We start from the raw sequence: 27,437 nt of genomic DNA on the forward strand, positions 1-27,437 counted from the left end.
ATAGGTGACAGAATTCTGTTTACAAATTGCTTATTTGACCAACACATAAAGGTCTTTATGAACTTATTATTATTACAGTCCATTTGATCACCCCCCACCCCATTTCCCAGCTGTTTAAGCATGAAATCAAGTTAGGCTTCTAAATTCCATTTAATAGCCCTTTTATAATCAGGGTTTTTAATGCAAGAATAGTTACATTTTAACCCACTCTAGTCACAGTCATACATACACAATACTGAAAATTCCTAACAAATAATAGGGCTGACTTTGTGCAGGAGAGGAAAGACATGACACACGATGTATTGCATTTCTAAACTGATACTTCCATAGGAATGAACTATGCTTATTTTTTTTCCTACTTGGAAATATCAAACGACAATATGCACATCACAAAATGCTTAACTGGGATGTTATCCAATCCTCACAGCATAGTAGCTTACGTTTTTCTATCCCTGGAAATTTTTACAGAAGTCTAAATAGGTCAAACATATTTTTGAAAAGAACTGCTGTCTTCACATGAGTCATCAAATCTCTCAAGATACATTATACAATGGATACAATATGCCAGTTGCTTTGGACATAATATTCAGAGGCATCTGGTTAGTCACAAGTAATGAAAATGTGCTGGACTTCATTGACCTGAGCTTGATCCAGTAAGATAATCCTTAGGTTAATAAATTACTGTATATACCCATCTATACAGTGGACCCTTGTTATATGCTGGGGTTTGGTTCTAAGATCCCCCTGTGTATAACAAAATCCGTGTATGCTCAAGTCCCATTAAATATAATGACATAGCAAAATGGTGTCCCTTATAAAAAATGGAAAATCAAGGTTTGATATTTGAAATTTATACTTTTTTCGAACATTTTCAAACCTTGTATGCTTGAATCCATGTATAAGAAGGGCCGATTGTACATTGTAAATTTTAAGCCCAAAAATGGGCTCCAAAATCCTAGGTAGATGTATATATGGGTCAATACGGTAATACCTCTCTGTGAGCCTTGGGAAAGTTGCGGAGAAGGAAGGGAAATCGGAAGTTTGTGTCCCCCCTTTTTGCAAGCCATCAGCCTTGGGGAAGGTTGTGGGGAAGGGAGGGAAATTGGAGTTTAGATCCACATTTTGCATGCCTAGATTGTGACCCTTAGGAGAGGTCCAGAGAGGGAGAAGGAGGGAGTGAAGTGGTTCCCCCCTTCCATTTAGATCCTTTGTTACATGCCCCTGGGTTTGACCCTCGACTTATCCATGGGTCATATGAAAATCAATAATTTTGCCCCCAAAACCTGCTCTTGACATATATATGAGGTTGACTTATTCACGAGTATATAAGGTACGATAAAAATAAAATTCCTCCATTTAAAAACGAACTAAACCCAATGATTCAAAATAATCAGTTATGGTTAACAGTGTACAGAGAAGCTGATAAATACTTAAACTATCAAAACCCCTCGTATGTTAACAAATAAGGTAGGTGAAGATACTCCCTGTTGACAAGGTTGTCAACTTGTGTCTGACCATAGGGGGCGGTGCTCATTTCTGTTACTAACCCAAAGAGTCAGTGTTGTCAGAGATCATGTGGCCAGCATGATTGCACCGAATGCTATTTGCATTCCCACCGGAGTAGTACCTATTTATTTACTTGCATTTGCATGCTTTCAAACTGCTAGGTTGGCAGAAGCTGGGACTAGTGATGGGAGCTCACCCCATCATGTGGCACCCTGGCCTCGAACTGCCAACCTGCCAAATAAGGACTTAATATGAATTCTATGAACTGCCAAATTCTATGAATTCGATTAATTCAAATTCTATTAATTCTATGAACTGCCAAATAAAGACTTTCTATGAATTCAGAAAGAATTATGATGGTAGAATTTAAAATGTGCAGCTACAGTAAATTTCTAAACACTTGTAGGTTTAGCAGACTATATGCATACATCCATGCTTGTGTATGCTTTAACTTATGGTGACCCCATGAATTTCTTAGGGTTTTCTTAAACAAGGAATATTCAAGTGCCAGCTCCTGTCTCTGAAATAAAGCACACACCCATACACAGGTGCACAAACAGTTCTGCTAACCTGCTTTAGTAGATTGTCCTATATAAGTCTTCTGAGAAGTAAGCATACTGATTTAACTGAAACTTGGGCCGAAACAGATGGCTCTAAAAGGGTGGCATGATGCTGGCTTCAGGGCGTATGTCATCCGTACACCTTGTCCCATGCTGCTGAGAAGCCGGCGTATTGTGCTATCTGTACTGGCCGTTACTCTCAAATATAGGAATGTGGCTTGAATCTTTAAATACAGTACTTACTTGTTCTTCCCTTTTTTGTTTCCGAAGCTGAATACCCTCCTCTTCTCTTCGGCGTCGCATTTCCTGTGGATTGAGGGCATTATTCTTATAACTTTTCATTCTGTAATGATCTTTCTCTGGGCTTGCCATGGTATCTAGAATAAAGAGCAAGAAAGATTACACTAAATCTTTTGTTACCTAGATTGCCAATAAAACTGAGAAAACAGGAGGAAATAATTTACAAAAAAACTATGAATATTTACTGTGAACCTGTAAATAGAGGTTGGCCCGATCTAGACGGGCCTTTGCGGCACCCCTGTCACATGCTAGGGGTTGGCTGAGGCTGCACTGCCATACGTGCCTCACCCCAGCACATAATGAGGGTGTCAAAATGACGGTCCGCACGTCACGCCCCCATAAGGACATCACGAGTGTGCCATTGGCACACTGTGGCATCCTTATGGCGCTGCAGAAAGAACCCGCTTTTTGTGTGATACAGCCCAAGCTCTGAGTTGCGCAGGAAAGGCCATTATCTCTGTCTCTTCCATCACCATCACAGGCATGATTGGTGGGGATGCGTGAGGGCCTTTATGGTGGCTGCCCCTAGACGTTTAAACACCCTTCTCAGGGAGGCCAGAATGGCCTCCTCCTTTCCCTTCCATCGACAGGCTAAAACATTTTTATTCAGACAGGCTTTTAAAACAGAATGTTTTTAAAGAACAGGCCAGGGGGCTGTTTTGTTTTAACTGAACTGTTTTTAAGATTTTAAAAAATATTTTTAATTGCATTTTATTCTTCTATTGAAGTTGACTTGTTTTAGTACTGCCAGTAGTTTAACTGTGTTTTAATACTCTCTGTTTGTATGTTTTTAATTGCATTGCTGTTGTTGTTTTAATTATGAGCCGTTTGGAGTCTCAATTCTGGGGAAAAGTGGGATGTAAATAAATATAATGATAATTACAAAAACCAATTTACATGAAGTTTGATAAAAAATAAAATGGCCATTCAAACAACTCTTACAGTATGATCCCATGTCTAGTCAGAGCCAAGACATTTTCCAATGGGGCTTACTTTCAGATAAACAGAAGTAGTTTTTCTCTGAAGATGCCAGCCACAGATGCTGGCGAAACGTCAGGAAGAAACTCTTCTAGAACATGGCCACATAGCCCAAAAAACCCCCACAAAAACTATAGAAGTAGTTTTTATTTTTTAACAAAATAATCAAATCAGCATAACAGAAAGTTATGCTCAAAGCAATACCTCAAAGCAGGAAACATCAATCAACAGCAGGAGCAAACACACAGTGAAATTAAAACCAGTTACGGAACCACCAAAACTCAAAAGGAGGCTACCATCATGTATCACAAGCACATATCAGGGAAGGTGAAAGGCTCACATTCCCTTGGAGCAAGTTCCACAAGCACACACAGCCACCAATCACACAATCACAACAGAGAGGACATGTGCAGCAGGTTTGTCAAGGAAGATTTTAAACTTGGTGCTAAAATGCAATACAATATGTAAGAAAATGCAAAAATCCTAAAGTACATTTTTCCTGTTCTTGCATATGTAACCTGTGTCCCAGAACTAACACTTTTGAGAAAATGCTCAGATCTTGCCCACATCACACAACTTTATTATTCAATTAATTTAAATATTTAAGTGCTGATGATGTGTGCCTTCAAGTCTAAGATGATCCTATCATGGGGTTTTCTTGGTAAGATTTGGTCAGAGGGGTTTTGCCATTGCTTTCCCCTGAACCTGACAGTATGTTACTTGCCCAAGATCACCCTGTGGGTGTCACGGCTCCAGAGTCATAGTCAACACTCAGGCCACTACGCCACAATGACTCTCCAAGGGCTGGTTATATACACAATATATACAAGAAGATAAAACAAGCTCTTTCACATATTCTTTATAGGAATGCTGCCTGAGGCCCTCCTTTTGGCTGTTTACTGCGAAAGCCTATTCCAATCTGCATCCTTTCATAAATACAATTCAACAAATACAAAACTACCCTGAAGCTGTCAGGCTTTGAGAATTGGTGAGGCACACACTCTCAATCTGTGATAGCTCCACCTTTTTTGTTGTGTGCCTTCAAGTCGCTTCTGACTTCTGGCGACCCTAAGCCTTAAGGTGAACCTATCATGGAGTTTTCTTGGCAAGTTTCTCCAGAGGGGTTTTGTCATTGCCTTCCTCTGAAGCTGAGACAGTGTGACATGCCCAAGGTCACCCAGTGAGTTTGAATGGCCAAGCTGGGGTTTGAACCCTTGGCTCCCAGTGTCCTAGTCCAGCACTCAAACCACTGTGTCTTAGGGTCGTCATCAGTTGCACAAGAACAACATCAACAAGAGGTATTCATTTGCCTGGTCAAGCAGGGAGCTCTGGTTCCCCGCCAAGCTACAAATTCCAGGATGCCATAGGACAGGCTGACAGCAGTTAAAGTGGTGTCAGACTACACTTATCCCTCCACATTCACTGGGGTTAGGGGCACAGGAATTCAGTGAATGTGGAAAAACCGCAAATAACAAAAACATTGTGTTTTTTCCACCTCTGTAGGAATCTCTATGTCCTCCAGTACAACTCTGTGGTCAACATCTGCCTGACAGTGACCACAGAATTGTGCTGAAGAAGCTACAAATTCCTAGTGGAGTGTTCTCTCTAGGAATCTCTATAGGCCCTTCAGTGCAACTTTTGGTTAAAGCTGACCATAGGGTTGTGTTGCAGGACCTAGATATTCCTAGAGAGAATGTATTAATAGAATCCATGAATAATCAAATCCGCAAAAGTCAAAGTTGCAAATGTTGAGGGATGAGTGTACTTTAATCCTGCAATATGGCTCCAAGGTGAGTCATCTTGGCTTTTAGGGAGACTTGATCTGCTCAAGGACCCATTTGTTTGTCTTTTTAGCTGTTCATGGAATCTGTAGAACTCTTCTCAAGTGCCACAATCCAGGTGGGTTGCCTCTTTTCCTTCATGGCCAGCTCTCTCACATCCACACACAGAAATGGGCAAAGAGACCATCTAAACTGAGCCCCCTCTTCCTCCCACAGGACCAGAATTTATTAGGCCTGAAAAGAGTGTGGCCTTAAGGATGGAAATCTTGTCTGCCCATTCACAGCTATTAAACGCTTACAACTATGTGTGTACCTGGGGGTCCAAAACATGCTGCAGAAATAATCCAGTTTGAGACCTCTTTAACTGCCCTGGCTCAGTGCTAGGGAATCCTGGGCACTGTAGTTTATTGTGGCACCAGAGCTCTCTGGCAGAGAAGGCTAAATGTCTCACTACAGTTCCCAGAATTCCCTAGCATTGAGCCAGGGCAGCTAAAACGGTCTCAAACTGGATTATTTCTGCAATGTGGTTTGGACCTGGGTTTTGCTGCTGCTGTTGTTGTTGTTGTTGTTGTTGTGCCTTCGAGTCATTTCCGACTCATGGCGACCCCAAAACGAATCACGGGGTTTTCTTGGCAAGGTGTGTTCAGAGAAGGTGAGGAGGCTGAGAGAGTGTGACATGCCCAGGGTCACCCAGGTTGCATCCACACTGCAGGAATAATGATCCGGTTTGGCACGGCTTTGAGCTGCCATGGCTCCATGCGATGGGATTCCTGGGTTTGTAGCTGAGCCACGGCAGTTAAAGTGCTGTCAAGTCGCATGATTGTTTATGTAGTGTGGATGCATTGATTTGAACCACAAGCGCTGTCCATTGCGCAAACCCCTTTCATTGGGACACAAACTGCTTTCAAGTTACAAGGGCCAAGAATGTGGCATAGTGCTTTAAATTATTTCAATGATGCTGGAAGAGATCCATCATATTACTGCTTTTGATGCCTTGAAGAAGGCCATTAAGACAGATCTCTTCTGTGTTTTAGTTAAGGGGCAAGGGATGGAGTTAGGGTTTGTATGTTATGTATCTCTGTTGATGTAAATTGTTTGTGTGTTTATGTAACTGTTTATCTAATTTTGCAAAGGAGGTATATAAATAAAACATATTATTATTATTATTATTGTTATTAGCGCTGGAGCCCAGGGTTTGAATCCCATCTGGGTGTCCTTGGGCAAGAAGTCACACTCTCTCAGCCTCGGGAGGATGGCAATGGCAACCCAACCCTCTGAGGAAAGTCTCGCCAAGGAAATCCCACGGCAGGGTCGCCATTTGAAATGACTTTGTTATGGATTATTGATTATTGATTAGGTTAAGCCCCAGAATTTTAACCAGAAATCCGCAGGGAGACGGAGGAGTCGGTTGGAAAGGAAACCCCGTTTGCTGTCCCCAGACTGTCTCTCCAAGTGCTTCCCTTTATTTGGGTCCAAAGCCTGAAGTCAGGAGCCCTCTCCCACTGTTTACATTCCTGAGCAAAGAGAGAGTGTGGCCTCCCAGATTCCAGAACATCATCAGCCTTTGCTCTTGCTTGATTTCACATCACCATCTATCGCCTTCAGCAGCTGAGCATTAGTCACATTCTGCCACAACTCGAAGGCACACAGCAACAAAAACCACAACCACAACGGCCGGCAACGCTAGTCTTCCCCTCCCTTTAATACTCGGGGAAGACGCAAGAGAAGCGCGGAGCCCCCCAAGGATTGGAAGGGCCTGCACCCTTCGGGTGAAAGCAGCAGAGCTCAGAATGGTTCATCCCTCCTCCTCCTCCTCCTCCTCCTGCCCCCCCGCTTTACTCACCCATTGGGGCGACCCAGCCCCCTCCGCCGCCTCTCCGCAACCCAAGATGGCGGCCCCAAGAAGACCACCGGATCCCAGAACCACCTGGTAACGCCCCTCTTCCCGGCAGCCCCCGCGCACTCCAGAGGCAAAGCGCCTGGAAGAAGAGAGAGCGAGTGATGATACGCTCGCTGACTCCAGCCCTCAGCATCCGGGTAACAGCTGTGAGGCGGCGCCTCAGGAGTTAATGGCCCTCTTGGACCGCAAAAAGGAATGGAGCGGCAGTTTGTGTATAGATACAGCATCCCGTTTATTCCACATGGGGCGCTTTCACTCTGGAGTAGGCTGATTTACGACTAAACCCGTGTACACACACACATATATGTAAAATACACATATATGGTATACATATATTTTGTGTGTGTGTGTGTATATATATATATGTATGTATATATATGTATATACAGTACATGTAAAATATATGTGTGTGTACACACACACACACACATATTAGGGACATTAGAAAATATGGGTCCGAAATACACTGCAGGAATAATCCGTTTTGAGACTGCTTTAACTGCCCTGGTTCGATGCTAAGGAATTCTGGGAACTGTAGTTTTGTGAGACATTAAGGAGATTATCACACCACGGTCCTAAAACGGTTGCTGCTGCTGCTATTATTATTATTATTATTATTATTTGTATCCCGCCTCTCCAAGCAGATTGAGGTGGCTAACAATAATACAATAAATTTAGCTATTTCACTTTAACTGCTCTGTCTTCCTCCTCCTGTTGCATTCTGGGACTTGTAGTTTACCGAGGGGGCATTTAGAATGTTCAGCCAGGGAGCTCTTAGGCCTCACTGAACTACAAACCCCAAAATGCAACAGGAGGCAGCCAGCGCTGTTCAAGTGGAATAGCAACGTTCTAAGAGTGTAGTGCGATAATCTACTTTAGCCTTCTCTTCCGAGAGCTCTGACGCCACAACAACAAACTACAGTTCCCGGAAGCACATGGCCGTTAAACTGGTGTCAAACCAGAATTACTTCCGGTGTTCCTCAGAATGTTTCTGTATGGCAGTTAAAAGTAGAATAATAGCAGAGCTATGACGTCAAACAGAGAGGGGAGGACGCATGCGCAGTGCTCCCTGCCGGCGGGTAGGTTTCTCTTTCCTCGGCCCGCTGGAGTTCGAGGGCCATCGGTTGCGCATGCGCTGTGGGTGAGAGCGGCGGCGTCCTCCTCCTCCGAAGCGTTCTTGGCAGCCAGATGGAACCTCCGGCGGGGAGGGAGCGCAAGGGACCCGGGCTGCTCTCCTCCGCGGCTGCCCGCGGCCCTGTCTCCCCGTCTCTTGCCCGCGGTGAGTGTTCAGATGCGGAGCATCCTTCCAAGGTGACCAGCACGTCCTCCTTTCTCCGGACACGTCCTCCATTCCAGCTTTCTGTCCAGGAAGGATTCCAAAGTGTCCTCCATTTGGAGCATCATTAAGAAGCAGGAGTTCATATTAAGTGTTTCTAGCATCTGTTTGATCATGTCCTACATTTTTCTTGAAGGCCTTACATTCAGGGCGGTCAGATGCGTCCTCCTTTTCCCGGACCTGTCCTCCATTTTTTCCAGGAGGGATCCCAAAATGCCCTCCATTTTGAGTAAGAAGCATAGGTTTATATTAAGTGTTTCTAGCTTCTATTTTATAATGTTCTACATTTTCCCCCTTGAAGGCCTTACATTCAGGGTAATCAGAAACATCCTCCTTTTCCAGGACATGTCCTCCATTTCAGCCTTCTGTCCAGGAAGGATTCCAAAGTGTCCTCCATTTGGAGCATGACTCAGAAGCATGAATTTACATTTCTTTTCTTTTATTAAATAATATTTATTGATGTATCTCACACATAAAATATTATTCAACATATAACAAGTATCCACATAAAACATGTATCACAAGAAAAAGGTACAAATGCGTACACAAAAAAATTCAATGACGCATTGACAACATGATAAAAGAGGCTTCCCCAATGATGCGGGAACACCACACATCATTGTACAGTAGTTATCCAACTTCCTTAGCAGAGACAGAAAAAGAATTGATGGTTGATAAGATACTCATACAATTTTCCTTTCACAATTTCCCAGTCCCTTTTTTAACAGGTGCCGCAATGAGGAAGAACACATGTATGAGTGGGGCATGTCAACTGTACTTTATGGGAATAGCCCTGGCATTACCAAAAGCTTGTAGAGAAGTGCTCCATCCACAGGGTGACCGGATGTCCTAATAACCACAAAGGAGATCAAGGCACCACGAAATGTGGGACCTTCAAGAAAAATGGAGGACGTGACCAACTAAAAAGCCAGAAACCCTCATATACATGTACGTTCATGCTTCTCGCTCATGCTGAAAATGGAGGACATTCAAGAAAAAATGTAACGCATGGCCGACTTAAAAGCTCAAAACTGAGAAATGTCAGTTCATGCTTCTCAGCCATGTTCAAAACGGAGGACATTTGGGAATTTCCCCAGAAGAGAAGGTTGAAATGTAGGACGTGTCCTGGAAAAGGAAGACTTCTGGTCATAGTCTTAGCACTTCCTCCTCCTCCACCTCAGATCCTGAAAAATGGGTCATGGATAGGGTTGCCATATGTCTGGACCTCCAAACCAGGACAAATGTAGGACAAATGTAGGACAAAATTTTCAAATGGAGGGCACATTTTTTAAAAATAGAGGACACAGAAAAATTTGATGGTTTTAAAAAAAATGCTAATATAAATACATGTTTCTTAGGCATGATCAAAATGGAGGACATTTGGGCATTATTCCTAGACAGATAGCAGAAATGGACTTTCCCTTTCTAGCCACCCCCCTCCCCCCATTCCAAACAGCACATTTGGGCATTGAACATGGCTTTATTTAACATGGCAATCTCTTGCATATTTCAGAGGCTTTTTCCATAACCAAACTCTTTGGGTTTCACACTGAATATGTCAAAGTGGTTTAACAAGAAGTGGGTTTGCCCTCGGATTCAACTGTTCTTCTCAGAAGTGTGTACTTGGTCAAGGGACTTTGGTTTTTTTCCACTGTGCATGAGTTTGTAAAAATGAGAGTAACTTACATTGGTCGTGCCTCAGAAGCTGGCTCATTTCACCATCATCACTATCCTCTTCCTCCTCCTCCTCTTCTCCCTCCTTGTCCTTCCTCCCTCCTTCCTTCCTCCCCCTTCCTCCTTCCTTCCTTCCTTCCTTCCTTCCTTCCTTCCTCCTCCTCCTCCTCCCTTCCTCCCTCCTTCCTTCCTTCTTCCTCCTCCTCCCTTCCTTCCTCCCTCCTTCCTTCCTTTCTCCTCCTTCCTCCTTCCGTCCTACCTCCTCCTCCTCCTCCCTTCCTTCTTGCCTCCTTTCTCCCCTTTCCTCCTTCCTCCTTCTTTCCTCCTTCCTTCCTTCCTCCCTCCTCCTCCTCCCTTCCTTCTTCCCTCCTTCCTCCCTTCCTCCCCTTTCCTCCTTCCTCCTTCTTTCCTCCCTCCTTCCTTCCTCCCTCCACCTCCTCCCTTCCTTCTTCCCTCCTTCCTCCTTCCTTCCTCCGTCCTCCTCCTCTGCCTCCCAGCCCAGGCCCAAGTGGAGGAGGCGGTGGGTAGCAGCCTGCCGGTGCCTGCTGCCTTGGCACATGCGCGCGCGCGCGCACAGGGAGCACCAAGCCAGGTAGGCACCTCTGCCTCCTCCTCTGCTTGGGCCTGGGCTGGGAGGCAGAGGAAGAAGGAAGGAGGAAGGAGGGAGAAAGGAAGGGAGGCTTGGAACGGAGGAGGAGGAGAAGGAGGTGCGCCTCCTGCGCCACCCACGCCCCCTCCCCACCTCCCCGCCACCCTCCCCCCCACGCACTGCCTCCTCCTTTGCTTCCGAACGGAGGAGGAGGAGGAGGTGGGTGGCGCAGCCACGCGGGGAGGCAGGGGAAGGTGGGTTGGCGCCGCGCGGGCCCCAAGCCGGGGGCAGGGGGCCAAACCAGACCGTGACCGTGACGGGCCCCCCAAAAGCGGGTTTGTCACGGGGGCCACTGGGTTATGGCATCCCTAGTCATGGAGGGAAGACTGAGGGTGCATCTATACTGTATTGTTATTGTTATTATATTTAGTTTTCTTCTTCGTGGTCTCTGTGAATCATACAAATGGGTTTCACTGCGCCTGCGCCTGCGCAGTGCTGTTCGGAAACTTCTGGAATCACTCGGCAAAGTTTACTTTGCAACATATAGAAACTTTTTGGCGGTAACTCCGCCCACCCGTTATAAGGCCCCTGCCTTCCCGCTCTTTCCCCAGTTCCTTTTTTCCGCCGCGCTAGCTGCTTCAGGGAACTTCACTCGCTTTAGCTTGCAATCAGAATCACTTTCACTTTGACCTCCTGGTAACTTTGAACTCTCGGACTGTTGACCTCGTTTCTGGACTTTCCCTTTCGACTTGTCGACTTCGGAAAATGCCTGCTCCATTTAAGAAGTGTGATGTCTGCGGGGGCAAGGTGCCCATCCAGGACCCGCGCTCCTCCTGCCTCCTCTGCTTGGGCAAGGAACATGACACGAAGGCTTGCCCGCTCTGCAAGTCCCTCTCATCCCAGGCTCGCAAGAACCGTGAGTCCCGGCTGACCTCGGCCATTGCTCTGGGCAAGGTTCAGGAGGGAGGCCCCCGTCCATCATCGGCTCCTTCGGCCCCGCCGCCTGCCTCATCTTCTCGGGCGAGTGTGTCCAGCGTGGTGTCTGCCCCGCCGATGGCAGGATCGTCCACCATCGATGTGGCCCGTGGTTCACATAAACCCAGTGCCACCGACAAGCCCTCCAAGCGCCCCCACAAGCAGTCGGGGTCTGAGGGTACAGAGCAAAATCCGGGAGGAAGCTGTCCCCGGAGGGCTCGCGTGCGAAGGATCGCGCGGAGGCGGAGGTCTCGTCGGTCCCGACTCCGTCCTCCAAGGCATCGTCGAAGGCATCTCGACACACCTCCAAGCTGCCCGAGACGGGGGCGTCCTCTTCGGGAAAGGCTGCACCGGTGGAAAAGGCGAAGACATCTAAGCCTCAATCCACGGGAGCCGTCGTCCTGCTGGACCTGCCGGACAACCCTTTCTTCCCCCCCGAGGATCGGGCCGAGACGCCACGGTCGTCCAAGAAGAGGCACCACAAGGAGGCAACGGAAGGCTCCGCACCAAAGAGGTCCAAGCCCTCCAAGGACCACACCGGGTTGGAGGTTTCCTCCAAGGGAAAGGAGCGCGCTTCCCACAAGCAACGCTCCCTGACGAAGAAGGCTCCAATACCAGCCTCTTCGCGCCCTGATGGCTCGTCCGCCTCGCATGCGGCCGCTCTCCTGGACACACCGCTGCCGTCGACGGTCGACTTTGCCCACGCCGATGAGGTAGCAGCTGAGCTCCCTCGGAGACTGTCACCTCCGCCTTCCATCCATTCGGAGGTTGACGAACCGATGGAGAGGGACACTGACATGTTTTTTGACCCCGAATCCGGGAGATACTACATGTCAGTGCCGAGGGAGACTGCCTTCAGGGAGTTCACCCGGCTCAACCTGTGCCCGGTGGCCCCCAAGATGACGAGCCTGCTCCTTCCCATGCGATGGCCTCAGCCTCTGCACCACGCCGCTCCCCGACGGAGCCACTGGCCCTACAGATCCCGGCGCGTTCAGCAACTCGAGTCAGGGTCCCGGACATCCCGCTTACTTTGGACACCGACTCCGAGGGGGAGCCCTTGCTGCCGTCGGGGGAGCCCTCGGACGACGACGACACCTCCGTCCAGGCGTCTCCGCAGCGGATGCACCACCCGGAGCCTTCCTCCCCGACGGATGATGTGCGCTCCTTCAACGAGCTCATCATTAAGATGGCAAGGGCCCTTGACATTGAGCTCTCCTACCCCAAGGAGGAGGCTCGGGATCCTGTGGAACGTCGGGTGCATGGCCGGGTGCCCACGCCTCCCTCCATCCTGCTGCTGCCCTCCCTTGAGTCCATTGTCTGGAGGTCGTGGGATGTGCCAGCTTCCCTCATCGGATCGTCCAGGAAGATCGAGTCCCTCTACCAGATCTCCCCGTCGAGTTGCTCTTGGTTGGCCGAACACCCCAAGCAGAACTCGGCGATCGTAGAGGGGGCTCAGCAGGGCTTCGTCCCCAAGCAGGCAACTTCCCCAGTCGACCGGGAAGCGAAGAAGGTTGATGGTCTGGCCAAGAAGGCCTACTCGGCGGCGGCCCTCACAGTCAAGGCCATCAACTATAACGCCTGCATGGGGGCGTACATTCAGACCCTCATGGAGGGGATCTCGCCGCTCGTCCCGGACGTCCCAGACGAAACCCAGCGACGCCTGGTAGAGATCCGTGATGAGGCCCATTCGATCGGCAGCTGGCTCATCACTGCCTCCAGAAACGTGGCTGACTGTGCGGGATGGGCGATGTCGGCTTCATTGGCTCTGCGCCGGCATGCGTGGCTGAGGGGTTCGGACCTCAATGCCAACGTCAAGTCAGCCATAGAGGACATGCCCCTGGATGGTAGCGGCCTCTTCCACGCCGAGACCGACGAGCGCCTGAACCGCAAGTTCAGAATGAAGGCGGCGGCGAAGAAACACGGGATATCATCGGCTCCCATCTCGCCCTTCAGAAAGAGGCAGCGCCTGTGGCAGCCGCAAGGTCAGTCACAGGGAACCTTCCAACAAGACCGGCAACCTCAGCAGCAGGGCTCTCAGAGACGCCGGTACCCCTCTTAGTCCTCCTCCTCCTCTGGCCGTTGCAACTTTCCTTCCCGGTACCGAAAGTCCCGCCGGCAGGACACCGACCAGGGGAAGAAGAGAGCCTGAAGGGTTGCAGCGCACTTCGTTTCTCCTTCTTTTTTCTTTTTGGACATTTTAAGGCCCTTTGTCACCACCTGGGCCTCCATTACTACGGACTCGTGGGTCCTCAACATCGTCTGTAGGGGTTATGCCCTCGAGTTCCAAGAGCTCCCCCCAACCGGAGCCTTCATGTCCACTCACCCCTCGGACACCCTTCTCGACGAAGTGCGCACCTTGCTGGACAAGGGGGCAATCTCCCCTTTACCATCCGAGCAATGCTCCAGGGCCTTTTTCTCCAGGTACTTCACGGTACCGAAGGCGGATGGGGGCATCAGACCCATCTTGGACTTGAGGGAGCTGAACTTTTTCCTTGAATACCGCCGGTTCCGAATGGTAACCTTGGCCTCTATTCTGCCGCTTCTCCATCAGGGCCTGTGGTTTGCGACAGTCGACTTGAAGGATGCCTACTTCCACATCGGAATTCGGGAGTCCCACCAGAGATTCCTCGCCTTCGCCGTCGGCTCCACCGCGTACCACTACAACGTGCTCCCCTTTGGCCTTGCCATGGCTCCAAGGGTCTTCACGAAGTGCATGGCACCGGTGGTGGCATACCTTCATCAGAAGGGCTACAGAGTCTTCCCATACCTGGACAACTGGTTGTTTGCCGCCGACTCACAGCACGAGCTCCGAGAGGCAGTCTCATTCGCCTTGCACCTTTTGGACTCCCTCGGACTGGTCGTCAACAAAGAGAAGCCCCGCTTCACTCTGACCAGACAGGCCAAGTTCATCGGAGCCATCCTCGACTCCGAAAGATGCTCCGCCTTTCTCCCTCCAGACCGTCTCCAGGCGTTGGTGGCATCGCTGAGGCCTTGCATCTCTCACAGAAGGGTGAGGGCCAGAGACGTCCAAGTGGCTCTGGGCCACATGGCGTCAACGACGTTCGTGACACCGTAGGCAAGGCTTCGCCTCCGACCACTGCAATCCTGGTTCCTCTCAGTCTTCTCTCCGATGGAGGACCCTCCGTCCAAGTGGCTCACGGTACCGAGACCGGTGGCCGCTTCACTGAGATGGTGGCTGGACGGCCGCAACATCTGCATCGGGATGCCCTTCCATCAACCTCAGCCTCAATTGACTTTGACAACCGATGCTTCCCTGGAGGGCTGGGGCGCCCACCTGCTCGACCTGGTTGTCAAGGACAAGTGGTTGGCCCAGGACAAGCATCTCCACATCAATGCTTTGGAGATGCTCGCAGTTGAGAAGGCTTTGAGGGCATTCGAATTCGCTGTCGCAGGCAAGGTGGTCCTCCTGAGGACGGACAACACTACCGTGATGTATTACATCAACAAACAGGGAGGCACCAGATCCAAGACTCTGCTCGAGATTACTCTTCGCATTTGGGACTGGTGCATCCAGAGACAGGTGCTCCTCCAGGCGATTCACCTTCCAGGAGAGGACAACGAGTTGACGGACCGCCTAAGCAGATCCCCTTCGGTGTGCCACGAGTGGAGGCTCCATCCGGAGACGGTCAGCGACCTGTTCGATCGGTGGGGAACCCCCCAAGTCGACCTCTTCGCGACCGAATAGAACAGCCACTGTCCCCAGTTCTGCTCCAGGAGGTGAACGGACGGATCCCTCGGAGACACGTTCGCCTTCCCTTGGTCGGGAGAGCTGCTCTACGCCTTCCCTCCCTTCCCTCTCGTCATCAGGGTGGTGTCCAAGATGACAACGGACCGTTCGGATGCGATCCTGATCACTCCGTGATGGCCGAGACAGCCCTGGTTCTCATCCCTTCTCCACCTCTCCAAGAGATGCTTCCTCTGCCACAACTTCCGTCTGGACCTGTTGTTGATCCAGGACGGCCGGATTCTGCACCCAGACATCGAGAGCCTGCCGCTGGTGGCCTGGAGAATCCAGCCCTAGCCTCACTGCCGGACACGGTGAGGACGGTGATCCTGGCTGCACAGAAGCCATCCACCCAGCGGTCCTATGCCCTGAAGTGGAGGAGGTTTAGCCTCTTCCTTGATCGAAAGGGCTTGTCTCCTGCTCAAGTTTCCACTCCAGTGGTGCTGGAGTTTTTGATGGCACTGTTGGATGAGGGGTTGTGCCTCACATCCATCAAGTGCTACCTCTCTGCCATTTCTTCCAGGTACAAGTTTGGGGGTAGGGCTTCCTTCTTTAGGGACCCCCTGGTGAAGGGGTTCCTGAAGGGATGTGCCAACCTGTACCCTCCTGTGTCGGTACCGACCCCGGCTTGGAGCTTGGAGGCGGTGCTGGCCACGCTCCAATCCAAGCCCTTTGAACCGATGGCCACAGCGGACTTGAGACTACTGACTTGGAAAACCGCTTTTCTTGTGGCCATCACCTCAGCCCGCTGTGCGGGCAAACTCTGTGCCTTGTGGAGGGACCAGCCCTTCCTGAGGTTTCACAGGGACAAGGTGGTCCTTCGGACAGACATTACTTTCTTGCCTAAGGTTGTGTCTGCTTTCCACATGTGCCAGGACATTGTGTTGCCTACCCTCGCTTCCAATCCGACTTCGGATGTGGAGCGCAGCCTGCACTCTCTTGATGTCAGGAGAGCGCTGGCGTTTTACCTGGACAGAACTGCTGCCTCCAGTCGGTCCGAGAGACTTTTCCAATGCTACTCGGAACCGAAGAAGGGGTTGCCCGTGTCTGCGCAGAGGTTTTCCAAATGGGTGGCTGGTACCAGCCACCTCTGCTATGAACTGCTGGGTAAACCTCTCCCTGGCAGGGTTCGGTCCCACTCCACGAGAGCAGTGTCAGCATCCTCTGCATTCCTGTCGGGCGTTCCCTTGGAGGATGTCTGTAAGGCTGCTGTCTGGTCCCAGCCATTGACTTTTATAAAGCACTATAGGCTGGACACCAGAGCCATCCGAGACGCAGCTTTCGGGAGGGCTGTGTTGGTTTCAGGGTTGCATTGATTGCACTACTGATGGTTTGTATTTTCAGTGTTTATGTACATAATGCCACTGTTTTACATTCTGTTGAATGTTGATTTGCACAACTCCAACGGGACTGGTCTTGCATGACCTTTGATCCCCTTCTCAGGTTTTGCAATGTTATTGCTGGTTGAGTTTTGTGCTTGAACAAAAGACTGACTCTTTTTATGGTTCAAGGTGTTTATTGTTGCAATAAATATACCCTTGGTTTACCATAGTTTTGGTTTCAGGACACTCCCTCCGCCACATACCTAAGCTTGTCAGTCTAAACCCATTTGTATGATTCGCAGAGACCACGAAGAAGAAGGACAGGTTGCTTACCTGTAACAGTATTTCTTCGAGTGGTCATCTGCGAATACATACAAATCCCACCCGTCCATCCCCTCAGTGTCCTGCTCTTATTGGCTCTTTCCATCGCCTTCTTGGCGGAAAAATTGTGGAACTGGGGAAAAGAGCGGGAAGGCAGGGGCCTTATAACGGGTGGGCGGAGTTACCACCAAAAAGTTTCTATATGTTGCAAAGTAAACTTTGCCCAGTGATTCCAGAAGTTTCCGAACAGCACTGCGCAGGCGCAGTGAAACCCATTTGTATGTATTCGCAGATGACCACTCGAAGAAATACTGTTACAGGTAAGCAACCTGTCCATATCCCACTTTCCCCCCAAAACTGGGACTCAGAGTGGCACTGTAGAAATAATGGGATTTGATACTACTTTTAACTGCCATGGCTCCATCCTAGAGAATCCCAGGATCTGTAGTTTTGTGGGTCACCAGCACTCTTTGGCAGAGAAGGCTGAAGACCCTGTAAAGCGACAAATCCCAGGATTCGAAGTGGTGCCAAATGGTATAGATGCACTTTGGAGCTGGAAACCTGCATTTTCTAAGGGCTACCTGAGCAAAGGTGTATATAGGTGAAGCCAGAGCCACGTCATGAGGGCGGGCGTGTTGTAACTATTTGGAAGTTGGACTAGGACACTGGGAGACACTGTCTTGGCCCTTTAAACCCACTGGGAGACCTTGGGCACGTCTCTCACTCTCAGCCTCAGAGGATGACAATGGCAAATCCCCTCAGAAGAAACTTGCCAAGAAAACCCTATGAAAAGTTTGGCTTAGGGTCACCGGAAGTCGGAAATGACTTGAAGGCACACAACTACAATAACAACGACAACAACAAAAGCTACCTTGCACTTTTCCAGTCACACAAAGTTTTTGTATATCCTATTCATGCAATGGTAGCTCATTGCACACACATCGCATGCACTCACACCCCTACCTACCTGACACCTACATGTTTTCCAGTCCTACTCATATCCCTGTCATCTTTCAGTGATACCACACACTTTCATTTTCTCTTACACATTCATTTTCCTTCTTATTCATGTTTAATTTATTTAGAGTTGCCAGACTGAAAACTGGAGGTGGCACCTATATTGCTAAAGGCTGCATAGAAGAAGAAAAAATCAGCAGATGGTGCTGGTTACCTGTTTGTGTGACAAGCAACAGCAGCTCAAGTTCCCTGCTCTAAAAAGCCATTAATGAGCTGTCTCCAGTTTTCATTCTAGCAACCTGATATTCTGCCTTTCTCCCAGCATGGGGCCCATATGCATGCCTGCATACACATACACTTCCTTATTTCCCTCACAAAATTAACTGGCACACTATGGAAGGATGGGAGCACTTTCAGTGTGTGCAAGGAGAGGCTTAGCTTTTATTTCCTAAGCTGAAGTTTCTTCCACATTATGCTTCCACTATGTTCAGTAATTGGGTTTGGGAAGAAATATGTAACTGTGGCCTTTCCTAGAAGTTAAATTCAGGCTGTTGGGGAGGGGGCAGGGTTAAAGGAGGCTGTGGACCAGATCCAGTGAGGACCTGTTGGAGGTAGTTTGTGGTGTACAGTGGGCTCTTGGTATCCGCTGGAATTTGGTTCCAGAAACACACACACCGTGAATACCAAAACCCATGGATGTTCAAATCCCATTAAATATAATAGCATAGTACAATGGTGTCCTTTATAAAAGTGGCAAAATCAAGGTTTGCTTTTTTGGAATTTATATTTTTTGGGGGGGAAATTTTAAGCCATAGATGCTTAAATTCATGGTTAAAGAATCCATGGATACAGAGGGCAGAATGAGAGGCTGCCATATAAGTTCCTCTGAGGTTTGATTGAGGAAAGCCAGCATGGTGTAGAGGTTTTGTGACCAGGGTTTGAATCCCCATTCAGCCATGAACACCCACAGGGTAACCTTGGGCAAATCACACACACCCAGCCACGAAGACAAAGGCAAACTTTCTTTGAACAATGCTTGCTGAGAAACTCCCATGATAGCTTCTCCATAAGTCAAACACTTGAAGGCACACAAGAACAACGGCTGGTTCGTGTTACCCTGAGCCTTTACTTTTTGTCTTATTGTTGGAAATATTGACTGTTGTAAATAATAATAATCAGGGCCTTCCAACAGACATATGAGAGTCAAATATTTGGGACAGAAGCTTAGATATGTCTTGTGAGAGAAATTTATCTAGTCAGTGCTAAATAATATGGTGCAGTCGTGTGTCACTGGCTGAATGATGGCTTTTATAATATATCCTGAATATTTTCCCTTCATACAGAAAATGGTCAGCAGCTCTATGAATGCCCAATGTGTCAGCTTGTTTGTACAGATTACCCAGTCCTACAGGAACATGTTGAACTCCACTTGGAGGAATGCAGCCTTTTAGAAGGTAACTAGAAAGATTAGGGGAAACATTTTCCCCCTACTGGTTAAAATGTTTGGTAAGATGGACAAGATGTTGGACCCTACACATTTATATACTTTCTTGCCCTTTCCCCTATAGTGCTAAGAAAAGTGAAACTCTTCGTCAGAACATCATAATGTTATGTTAGCATATTATGAAATATAGAAACAGCTTCTCTACTGTCAGAGATTATATTCTGTACTTTTGGATTGCATTCTGTACAGGTCCACAGTCACCTTTAACCCCACCCAAAAATTAACTCCTAGGAAGGGCGCCAGCTCCATAAAAGGGATATTTCTTCCCAAACCCAGTTAATACACATAGGGGAAGCATAATGTGGAAGGGATTGCAGCTTGGAAAAGAAAGGCTAAGCCTCCCCTTGCACATCCCGAGAGTGTTTCCCATCCCTTCTTAGTGTGACAGTTAGTTTGGGGGAAGGAAAGAGTTTCCAAAGAAGTAGCCAAATTTATCTGTTGTGGGGGGGGGGGGGGAGGAGAGTCTGGTGTCCCTTTAAAGTATAACATGGTGGTTTCCAAACTTTCATCCTCTAGTTGTTTTGGACTTCATTTTCTAGAAACCTTAGCCAGCTTGGCCAACAGTCAGGAATTCTGGGAGCTGAAATCCAAAACATCTGGAGGACCAATGTTTGGGAATACATTTGTTGTAGTAGGTACCCAAGAGTGAAAGCCTGAACGTCTCGAGATGAGTTGCTCTTCTCTCTTGCCTTTTAGATAGGAATGGTACAGACATTTAGGAATGACCTCTAGTGAGAGCATCTCCTGATAAGGCCAGCCTTCATACCTGTTCCATGCCCCCATAGGCCATGCTTTTCTCTTGTTCTTCTTTGCTTCACAAAATCTCTCTTACAGCAGCAGTTATAAAAGCAACAACATCAACAAGAAGGCTCTCTACATTAATGCTATTCTTCAGGAATATCCCCCCCAAGTGGAAATTTTCCCTCACCTGAAGAAACCTTTTTACTCACTGTGGCCTGTTTCTCATGGACTGAGGAAGCTAGTCCAGGCATGTCTGGGGCTTTGTCCTTTTCAGATAAGAGCTAGTGGAGGAATCAGTGCAGGTCTAGCAGGTGAAATCCCTCTATTCTGCAGCATCTTTGCACTGCCAATGTCCAGCCTGTTAGGATGCCAGGGATAAAGTTGAAGATCAGGCAGCAGCTGTCCTGCTGCCAACACCACAGAGACCCAAGGGGAGGAAACTGCCCAGGCATGTTGGGGAACTGAACTTCCAGCTTTCAGCTCAGGGCAAGAAAATGTGATGTCTAAGGTATAGAACCTTCTCCTCCTGATGAGTGCCCTCTTTCTGCTTGCCTCTTCTCTTGTTTATGCCAAAGCAGAAGAGATGCTTGAAAACTATGAACATAGGAGGCAGAGACAAGCCTTAAAAGGCACCCAGATCCTCTTTTCTGTCTTTTCAAGGGCTTCCACTGCTCTATCAGTTATCCTTTTTTTTCTGGGCAGAGGTTGCAAAAGGCGTGCACAATCATCAGTGTCACACTAAGACAGAGGTATAACAAATTGCAAGCTCCTATTCTTACGACTAATGCCAGTCCTAATCCCCCTCTCTTTCAGTACTAAGACATAGGCCACAGCTCTTGCTCTGAAAGTTCACATTTTGAATAAAGTCTAATGAATGAGGATTCTGATTCAAGAAATGAAAGAAATCTTCCTCCTTCTGCTCTTGCCCCAGTCTGATCCACAGGGCTTACAAACGTTTGAGCATCTCTGAGAAAATAATTTCAAAACTTGTCAACAGTCTGAGTTGCTGCCCATTGTACAACCTAAGTATGAATTACATCACTTCATAAGCCTAGTCTCTATCAGAACTGATAGAACAGGCAGCCAGCTCTCTTATCTGGAATGCCAGAAGTCTCACAGCTTATTTCCCAGGAGACAGTCAGCTACCCTTAAATTCCAAAATACCCTAAAATCCAAAATTATCCACATGTGTGTATGAAATAGTGACAACTTTAATTTCTGGCTCAGTGCACACAATGTTTGTTTCATACACAAAAGTATTTAAAATGTAGTGTATAAAATTACCTTCCAGCTATGTACATAAACAAAACATAAATGAATTTCATGTTTAGACTTGGGTCCCATCTCCAAGATATCTCATTATGTATATGCAAATATTCCAAAATCCCCTAAACCCAAAACACTTCTGGTCCCAGGCATTTCAGATGAGGGAAATTATCTCAGCCAGGATAATCAGATGTACCTAACATTCTCCAAGATGACAGTTTGTATTTTTCATAATGTGGTTTAACAATAGGCAGAAACTTGGGTGACCTAGAATTGGCACAGCAGCTTCAGAATGAGGAAGATAGGCAAAGACGAGAAGAAACATCAAAACAAGAAAGAGAAGAGTTTCAAAAGCTACAGGTACGTTGTTGCTTTTAGAGTATACATTTCTGCCAGCATTGCTATGTTACTACATCTAGATAAATAACAGAGCAAGTGCCTTGAAAATTTGTGGTAGATTTACGCACATATGCATATAGTAATATTGTTTGGCACTTGGCACGAACTGGATGTGCAGAGAGTCTTTTATAAGCTGCTAAGTTCAGTTTCTTCAGCATTGCAAATTTGTCAGTCCGTATTCCATAAATAGCAATGGTTTGAAAAGATTGCAGTGTGTAGTGAGGTCTTCTCTCCTCTCTAATGATATATGGTGGAGCTTAAGGCCAGCAGCCTCTTCCTTCATATTGCTCTCATCTGAAGGAAGCATTTTACTCTCTGTCAAAAATGTTAGTGTGGATGAAAACAGTCTGTGGATTTGGCATCTCCGTTGCATATGTATGATTGAATAAGATTCTGTTGCATCCTCTCAGTCTTTTGCCTCAAAGCTTCTACTCTGACTCAATTTTTGTTTATTTTTTAATCTTTTTACTTTATTCCTTGACATATTATTCATAATAACATGGCAATGGGTTGTATTTGATGGTAGCACAAACTAAGGCGCGTTACAGACCACCCAAAACAGGCGGTCTCGCGCTGCTGCCGGTTGCTGCGTCCGGGAACCGCAGCAGCCAAACCGCGCGGTTCCCGGATGCAGCAAGAAAGAAGTGCCAAAATGGTGCTTCTTTCTGTGCCCTGGAAGTGGCACCACGAGGCGCGCACTCGTGGCGTCACTTCCGCCGCGCAGCGTCCGAACGCTATGCGTCCGCGACGTCAAAATGGTGGCGCCCATCTGTATAGGGCACCGCCATTTTGACGCACTCGTTACGCGCAAGGCGCGTCAGGAAGCACCGCCCCTCACGCGTAACGACGGCGCCTCATGGGCCCGTCTGTAACGCACCATACTTGTGCAACCATTCTTTTCTTTTCCTCCCACATATAGGCTTGGTACCCAGTTTCATGCAATTCCATCCTACATATTGTAGTTCTATATGACCCAGCCCAAAAGTTTAGGAGGAGTTCTCTATCTGCAGTGGGATTTCAAGGATATAAAGTTCTGAGAATCTGCACTAGATTTTTTTTTACCCTCACCCTGCAACTGCAAGGTTTGTAGGAAGACAGGGCCACAGCAAATGAAAGCTTAGAGCCTTGAGACACAGGTTTAATCTCTTAAGAATTTGAGGTAAATAGTTCAATATAGGGAAGACATTAGTAGAAAATATCTGGGGAAACCAGGATTTTCAGAGTGAACGACAAGGACAAAAAATCAGCGATGTTTCTGCTAAAATGCTTCTCTCATCCATCTGCATTAGAGCAAGTGTCTATATGCATCTAGAAGGGCAAAAGTGAATCTGTTTCAGTTTCTGTTAGTGATAGTTCCTTTTCTTGCTATGTACTTGTCTATATGCACAAGGCCTGAATGGAATTTACTCTGTTACATTTCTTGGTATCATTTACAAATAGACATAAGTCTAGAAATGTTAATTAAAAAATTGACCCAAAAAAACTGGGTTGACTTATCCATGGGCCAATGTACTGTACTTTAACTCCTACCAAAAAAAGAACCATGCCTTTCTCTGACTTGGCAAAAGGTGTAGCTTAGTCCGTCCCAGGAGAACCTAAAAGAAGCACCAACCCCCTTTACTTTCTCCACTGCAGTGCTGCTTCTTGCCTTTTTAAATGTCTGGGTGGGAAAATAGTAGCATACTTTGGCATCATTTTCCTTTCCATCATCTTTTACATTCTTTGTTACATGCCCCTAAGTTTTAACCCTTGACTTATACACTGGTTATATAAAAATCCACAATTTTCATAGAATCATAGCGTTGGAAGAGACCGCAAGGGCCATCCAGTCCAACCCCCTGCCATGCAGGAATCCAAATCAAATCATCTCCGACAGATGGCCATCTAGCCTCTGTTTAAAGACCTCCAAGGAAGGAGACTCCACTACACTCCGAGGGAGTTTGTTCCACTGTCGGACAGCCCTTACTGTCAGGAAGTTCTTCCTAATGCCTGTTCTCGACATATACATGAGGTTGACTTATAGTTGAGTATGTATGGTAATGCATGGAAGTATTACTCATTGAACTTAATCAAAACAATGGTACCTAAAATTTCCCCCAATTAGTCTTTTTGAAAAACCAGCAGTGTTTTTTTGTCCTTAAGCAACCGTAGGAGCACTTAACAGCAGTACAGCAACCTAGATGATCTTACTTTCTAAGCTATAAGTCAGTCAGGATGGAATGTACTTAAATATTCAGCTAGGTTGTAATCAGGAATTTCTGTGCCATTGGAGGGCCAAGATTACAGCTCGTTCCTTAGTAGCTTAGGCTACGCCCACACTGAAGAAATAATCGAGTTTGCTACCATTTTAACTCATGGCTCACTGCTATGGGATTCTGAGAATTGTAGTTTTGTAACATTTAGCCTTCTCTGTTGAAGAGCTCTGCTGCCACAACAAACTGCAATTCCCAGAATTCAATAATATTGAACCATGGTAGTTAAAGTGGTGGGAAACTGGATTATTTATGCAATGTAGGTGCAGCCTTAGTAGAGAGCTGGTTCTGCTTGAATTTCCTGTTCCTGTTTCTGCAGCTGGTTTGCTTAGTTTCTGCTGTTCACTCTTCAAAGACTGATTGTAAGTTCTCCTTTTGTGACCCTCCCATATTTTCTCACTATTTTTCCCCCTTCTTACAAAAGAATCAGTACAAAGCTGTTCCCCAAAAGGTGGAATCACTGTGCAGTGCCCTGCAATCAGTAATGCTGGGAGCCCTCTGTCTAGAAGCACCTGAGCACTGCTCAGCCTAGTAAAGTATTATCAGCAGCTCTATGGTTTCAATCAAAAACCAAGATGAAGTCCTCTGTTGCTTCTACTGTTTTCGAAAATACTTATCTTTTCTCCCTAGGGCCCAAAACAGATGGGCCAAAAGCGCTGTATCAGCGCTGAAATTAGGATTCCAGAGTGCACAGCAACCACATGCTCTGGAACCCTAATACGTATGGATGGCACCATCTTTATGTGGCGCCATCCATATGTAGTTCGTGTCCACGACGGAAGCACAGCGCTGCGTCCACACTTCCATGCGCCGCGCTTGTGTAGTGCAGGTGTCACAGTACGCTAATGGTGCACTGATGACATCCTGCCTGCGCGCACAAAAGAACCTGCTTTTAGTTGCTGCAGGCTCCCTCCAGAGGGAAAATGGGTGGCTCCAGACTGCCCCTTTGGGGTGGTCTGTTGAGCCCCTAGGTTTTGTTACAGAATGAAGAGGTATAGTTTAGAAAGCTGAGTCACATTCCAGACATCCCAGATCTTGTTTTCTGCATCAGATATTACACTTAATTTTTTCTCAGGCAATGAGTTGTGCTCTAATTGACTTCCATGGTTCTTTTATATTCCATCCATGTGTGTATATAAGCACTTCTTGAGGCTGGTCTGTATGTGATAACAATACAACTCTCCCCCAACCTGCTGCCCTCCAGATGTTTGAAACTAAGGGCCCAAATAGACAGGCCAAAATAAAGCTGCTTCAGGTCACTTTGGAAGTACACTTGTCCCTCCATATTCGCTAGGGTTAGGGGCACAAGACCCCTGTGAATATGGAAAAACCGCAAATAACAAAAACATCATGTCTTTACCTGAGAGGACACTCTCTAGGAATCTCTAGGTCCTCCAGGGCAACTCTGGCCAACGTCTGAGAGACACTGACCACAAATGATTAGTAGTGTATCTTCTCTAGGAATCTCTGGCCTGTTACAGACTGCCAAAATAAAGCTGCTTTGGGTCTCTTTGCAGGTATGCTATTTAAATGATGCATGGGCCCTAAGAGTCTGGAGGTCGCGCCAAAGCCACACTCCATTCCTAAGCTCTGGAGTGCAGCTTTGGTGCAGCTTCCGGATTCTTAGGATGCATACATCATTTAAACAGCATACCTCCAAAGAGACCCGAAGCAGCTTTATTTTGGCAGTCTGTAACAGGCCTCTAGGTCTTTCAGTGCAACTTTTAGTTAAGGTTGACCATAGAGTTGCACTGGAGGACCTAGATATTCCTAGAGAGAACCTATTAATCAAATCCATGAATAATCAAATCCACAAATATCAAATCCGCAAATATGGAGGGATGACTGTATGTTGTTTAAATGACACACACACCTTAAGAGGCCAGAAGCTGCACCAAAGCCCTTAGGACTGGAGTGTGGCTTTGGCGTGGCTTCCGGCCTCTTAGGACGCATGCAGCATTTAAACAGCATACCTCCAAAGTGACCCAAAGCAGCTTTATTTTGGCCTGTTTGTTCAGGCCCTAAGTTCCCTCAGATCCAGTGGTAGCCCACTTTTCTGGTGACAAAGGATGGTGGGAATTAAAGTCCAAGTCTGTAAATGGCACCAGATGGGGAAGGCTCTTTTAAGATTAGATTTATTTCCCCTCAACGTGTAATTTCTGTTTAACAGAGACAGTATGGTTTAGATGGCTCTGGAGGATACAAACAGCAGTCACTGAAGAACATGGAAAAGGATGTTACTTTTGGAAGAATGCAACCATTTGAATATCACAAGAGGAAAGCTGATATGATGGAATCTTTGGCTTTTGGCACTGATGAGGGAAAGACAAAGACTTCAGGTCAGTAACTGAAACATTCACTTCCTTGAAAGCCTAAATTAGATGTCTAAAATTTATTGGGGCAGGCAACGGTTTGGTGTTATGAGGCTACATTGCCCCCATTAGGAACTTGGAGGGGTGCATGCCACCTTCCCCTATGTTTAATTTTTCCCCCTCCAAATGCTTCCCCAGAGTGGGAAGCAATTTTGCTACATTTTTTGGGCTTCTCTTGCCTGTTTTATGTCCAGGAGAGGCTTTTTTTTCCGACAGAAAATTATCCAAAAGTTTAGGTCCAAGGAAAGACTTCTTTTCAACAAGAAATGGCACGAAACAGGGAAATATCTGCTTAGAATGGGCCCAAATTATTATTGTTATTATTAACCTTTATTTATAAAGCGCTGTAAAGCACTAGGTCACACTTTCTCAGTCTCGGTGGAAGGCAAAGGCAAATACGCTCTGAACAAATCTTTCTGTGATTATGATGTTGATTTGTCTCTTCAAGTCATTTCTGACATGAGATGACCCTAAGGCAAACCTATCACAGGGTTCTCTTGTCAAGATTTGTTGGGAGGAGGTTGCCTTTGCCTCCCTCTCAAGACAGAAAAGCATGACTTACCTAAGGTTATCCAGTGGGTTTCCATGGCTGAGTGGGGATTTAAATCCTGGTCTCTAGAGTTGTAGTCCAACTCTCAAGCTACTACACCACTCTGGTTCTCACACACCAACAGCAATGCTCAGTTGTAACCAGTTCAGTTGTTATTTAAATACTATGAAGGTTAGGAATAATTCTAATAGCAATTATCACAGTGTATACAGCAGGGGCATTTAAAATGAAAGTCATCATAGCAATTGGTAGCTTGAAGTAGTCATTTGGTAAATACAATCTTTTTTCTTTCTTTCAAAATATTGTGATCTTACCTTGGGGATTTGTGGCACCTTAACTGTCTTCTTTGGGGGTTAAAGCTCTCAAAGGGTTTAATTTCATGCTCCTGCATAGGTTCACAGCATCATGA

General features: G+C 47.0%; 2 protein-coding genes across 8 annotated transcripts in view; one reads left to right on the top strand and one right to left on the bottom strand.

The window, feature by feature from the left end:
- KPNA5 (karyopherin subunit alpha 5) overlaps positions 1-7,048 on the bottom strand; it is a 20,949-nt gene extending 13,901 nt beyond the window's left edge. Inside the window, exons 1-2 of the mRNA XM_089530512.1 lie at positions 6,969-7,048; positions 2,310-2,443 (exon numbers count right to left, since the gene is read on the bottom strand). Coding sequence (XP_089386638.1) covers positions 2,310-2,443; positions 6,969-6,972 — 138 coding nt within the window. The 5' untranslated portion in view covers positions 6,973-7,048. The remainder of the gene's footprint in view (positions 1-2,309; positions 2,444-6,968) is intronic.
- The window catches only part of LOC149311177 (zinc finger-containing ubiquitin peptidase 1-like), a 26,646-nt gene continuing 6,257 nt past the window's right edge, over positions 7,049-27,437 (top strand). For 3 of the 7 annotated variants that reach the window (XM_089530513.1, XM_089530518.1, XM_089530519.1), the window contains exons 1-4: positions 8,111-8,304; positions 19,288-19,398; positions 21,706-21,815; positions 26,277-26,445. In XM_089530513.1, coding sequence (XP_089386639.1) covers positions 8,214-8,304; positions 19,288-19,398; positions 21,706-21,815; positions 26,277-26,445 — 481 coding nt within the window. In that variant the 5' untranslated portion in view covers positions 8,111-8,213. The other 4 variants (XM_089530516.1, XM_089530514.1, XM_089530517.1 and 1 more) reach the window with 4 other exon arrangements.

This window comes from Sceloporus occidentalis, unplaced genomic scaffold (genome assembly GCF_023333645.1).
Source record: "Sceloporus occidentalis isolate IW3139 unplaced genomic scaffold, rSceOcc1.0.p SCAF_6, whole genome shotgun sequence".
NCBI classification, from domain to species: domain Eukaryota; kingdom Metazoa; phylum Chordata; class Lepidosauria; order Squamata; family Phrynosomatidae; genus Sceloporus; species Sceloporus occidentalis.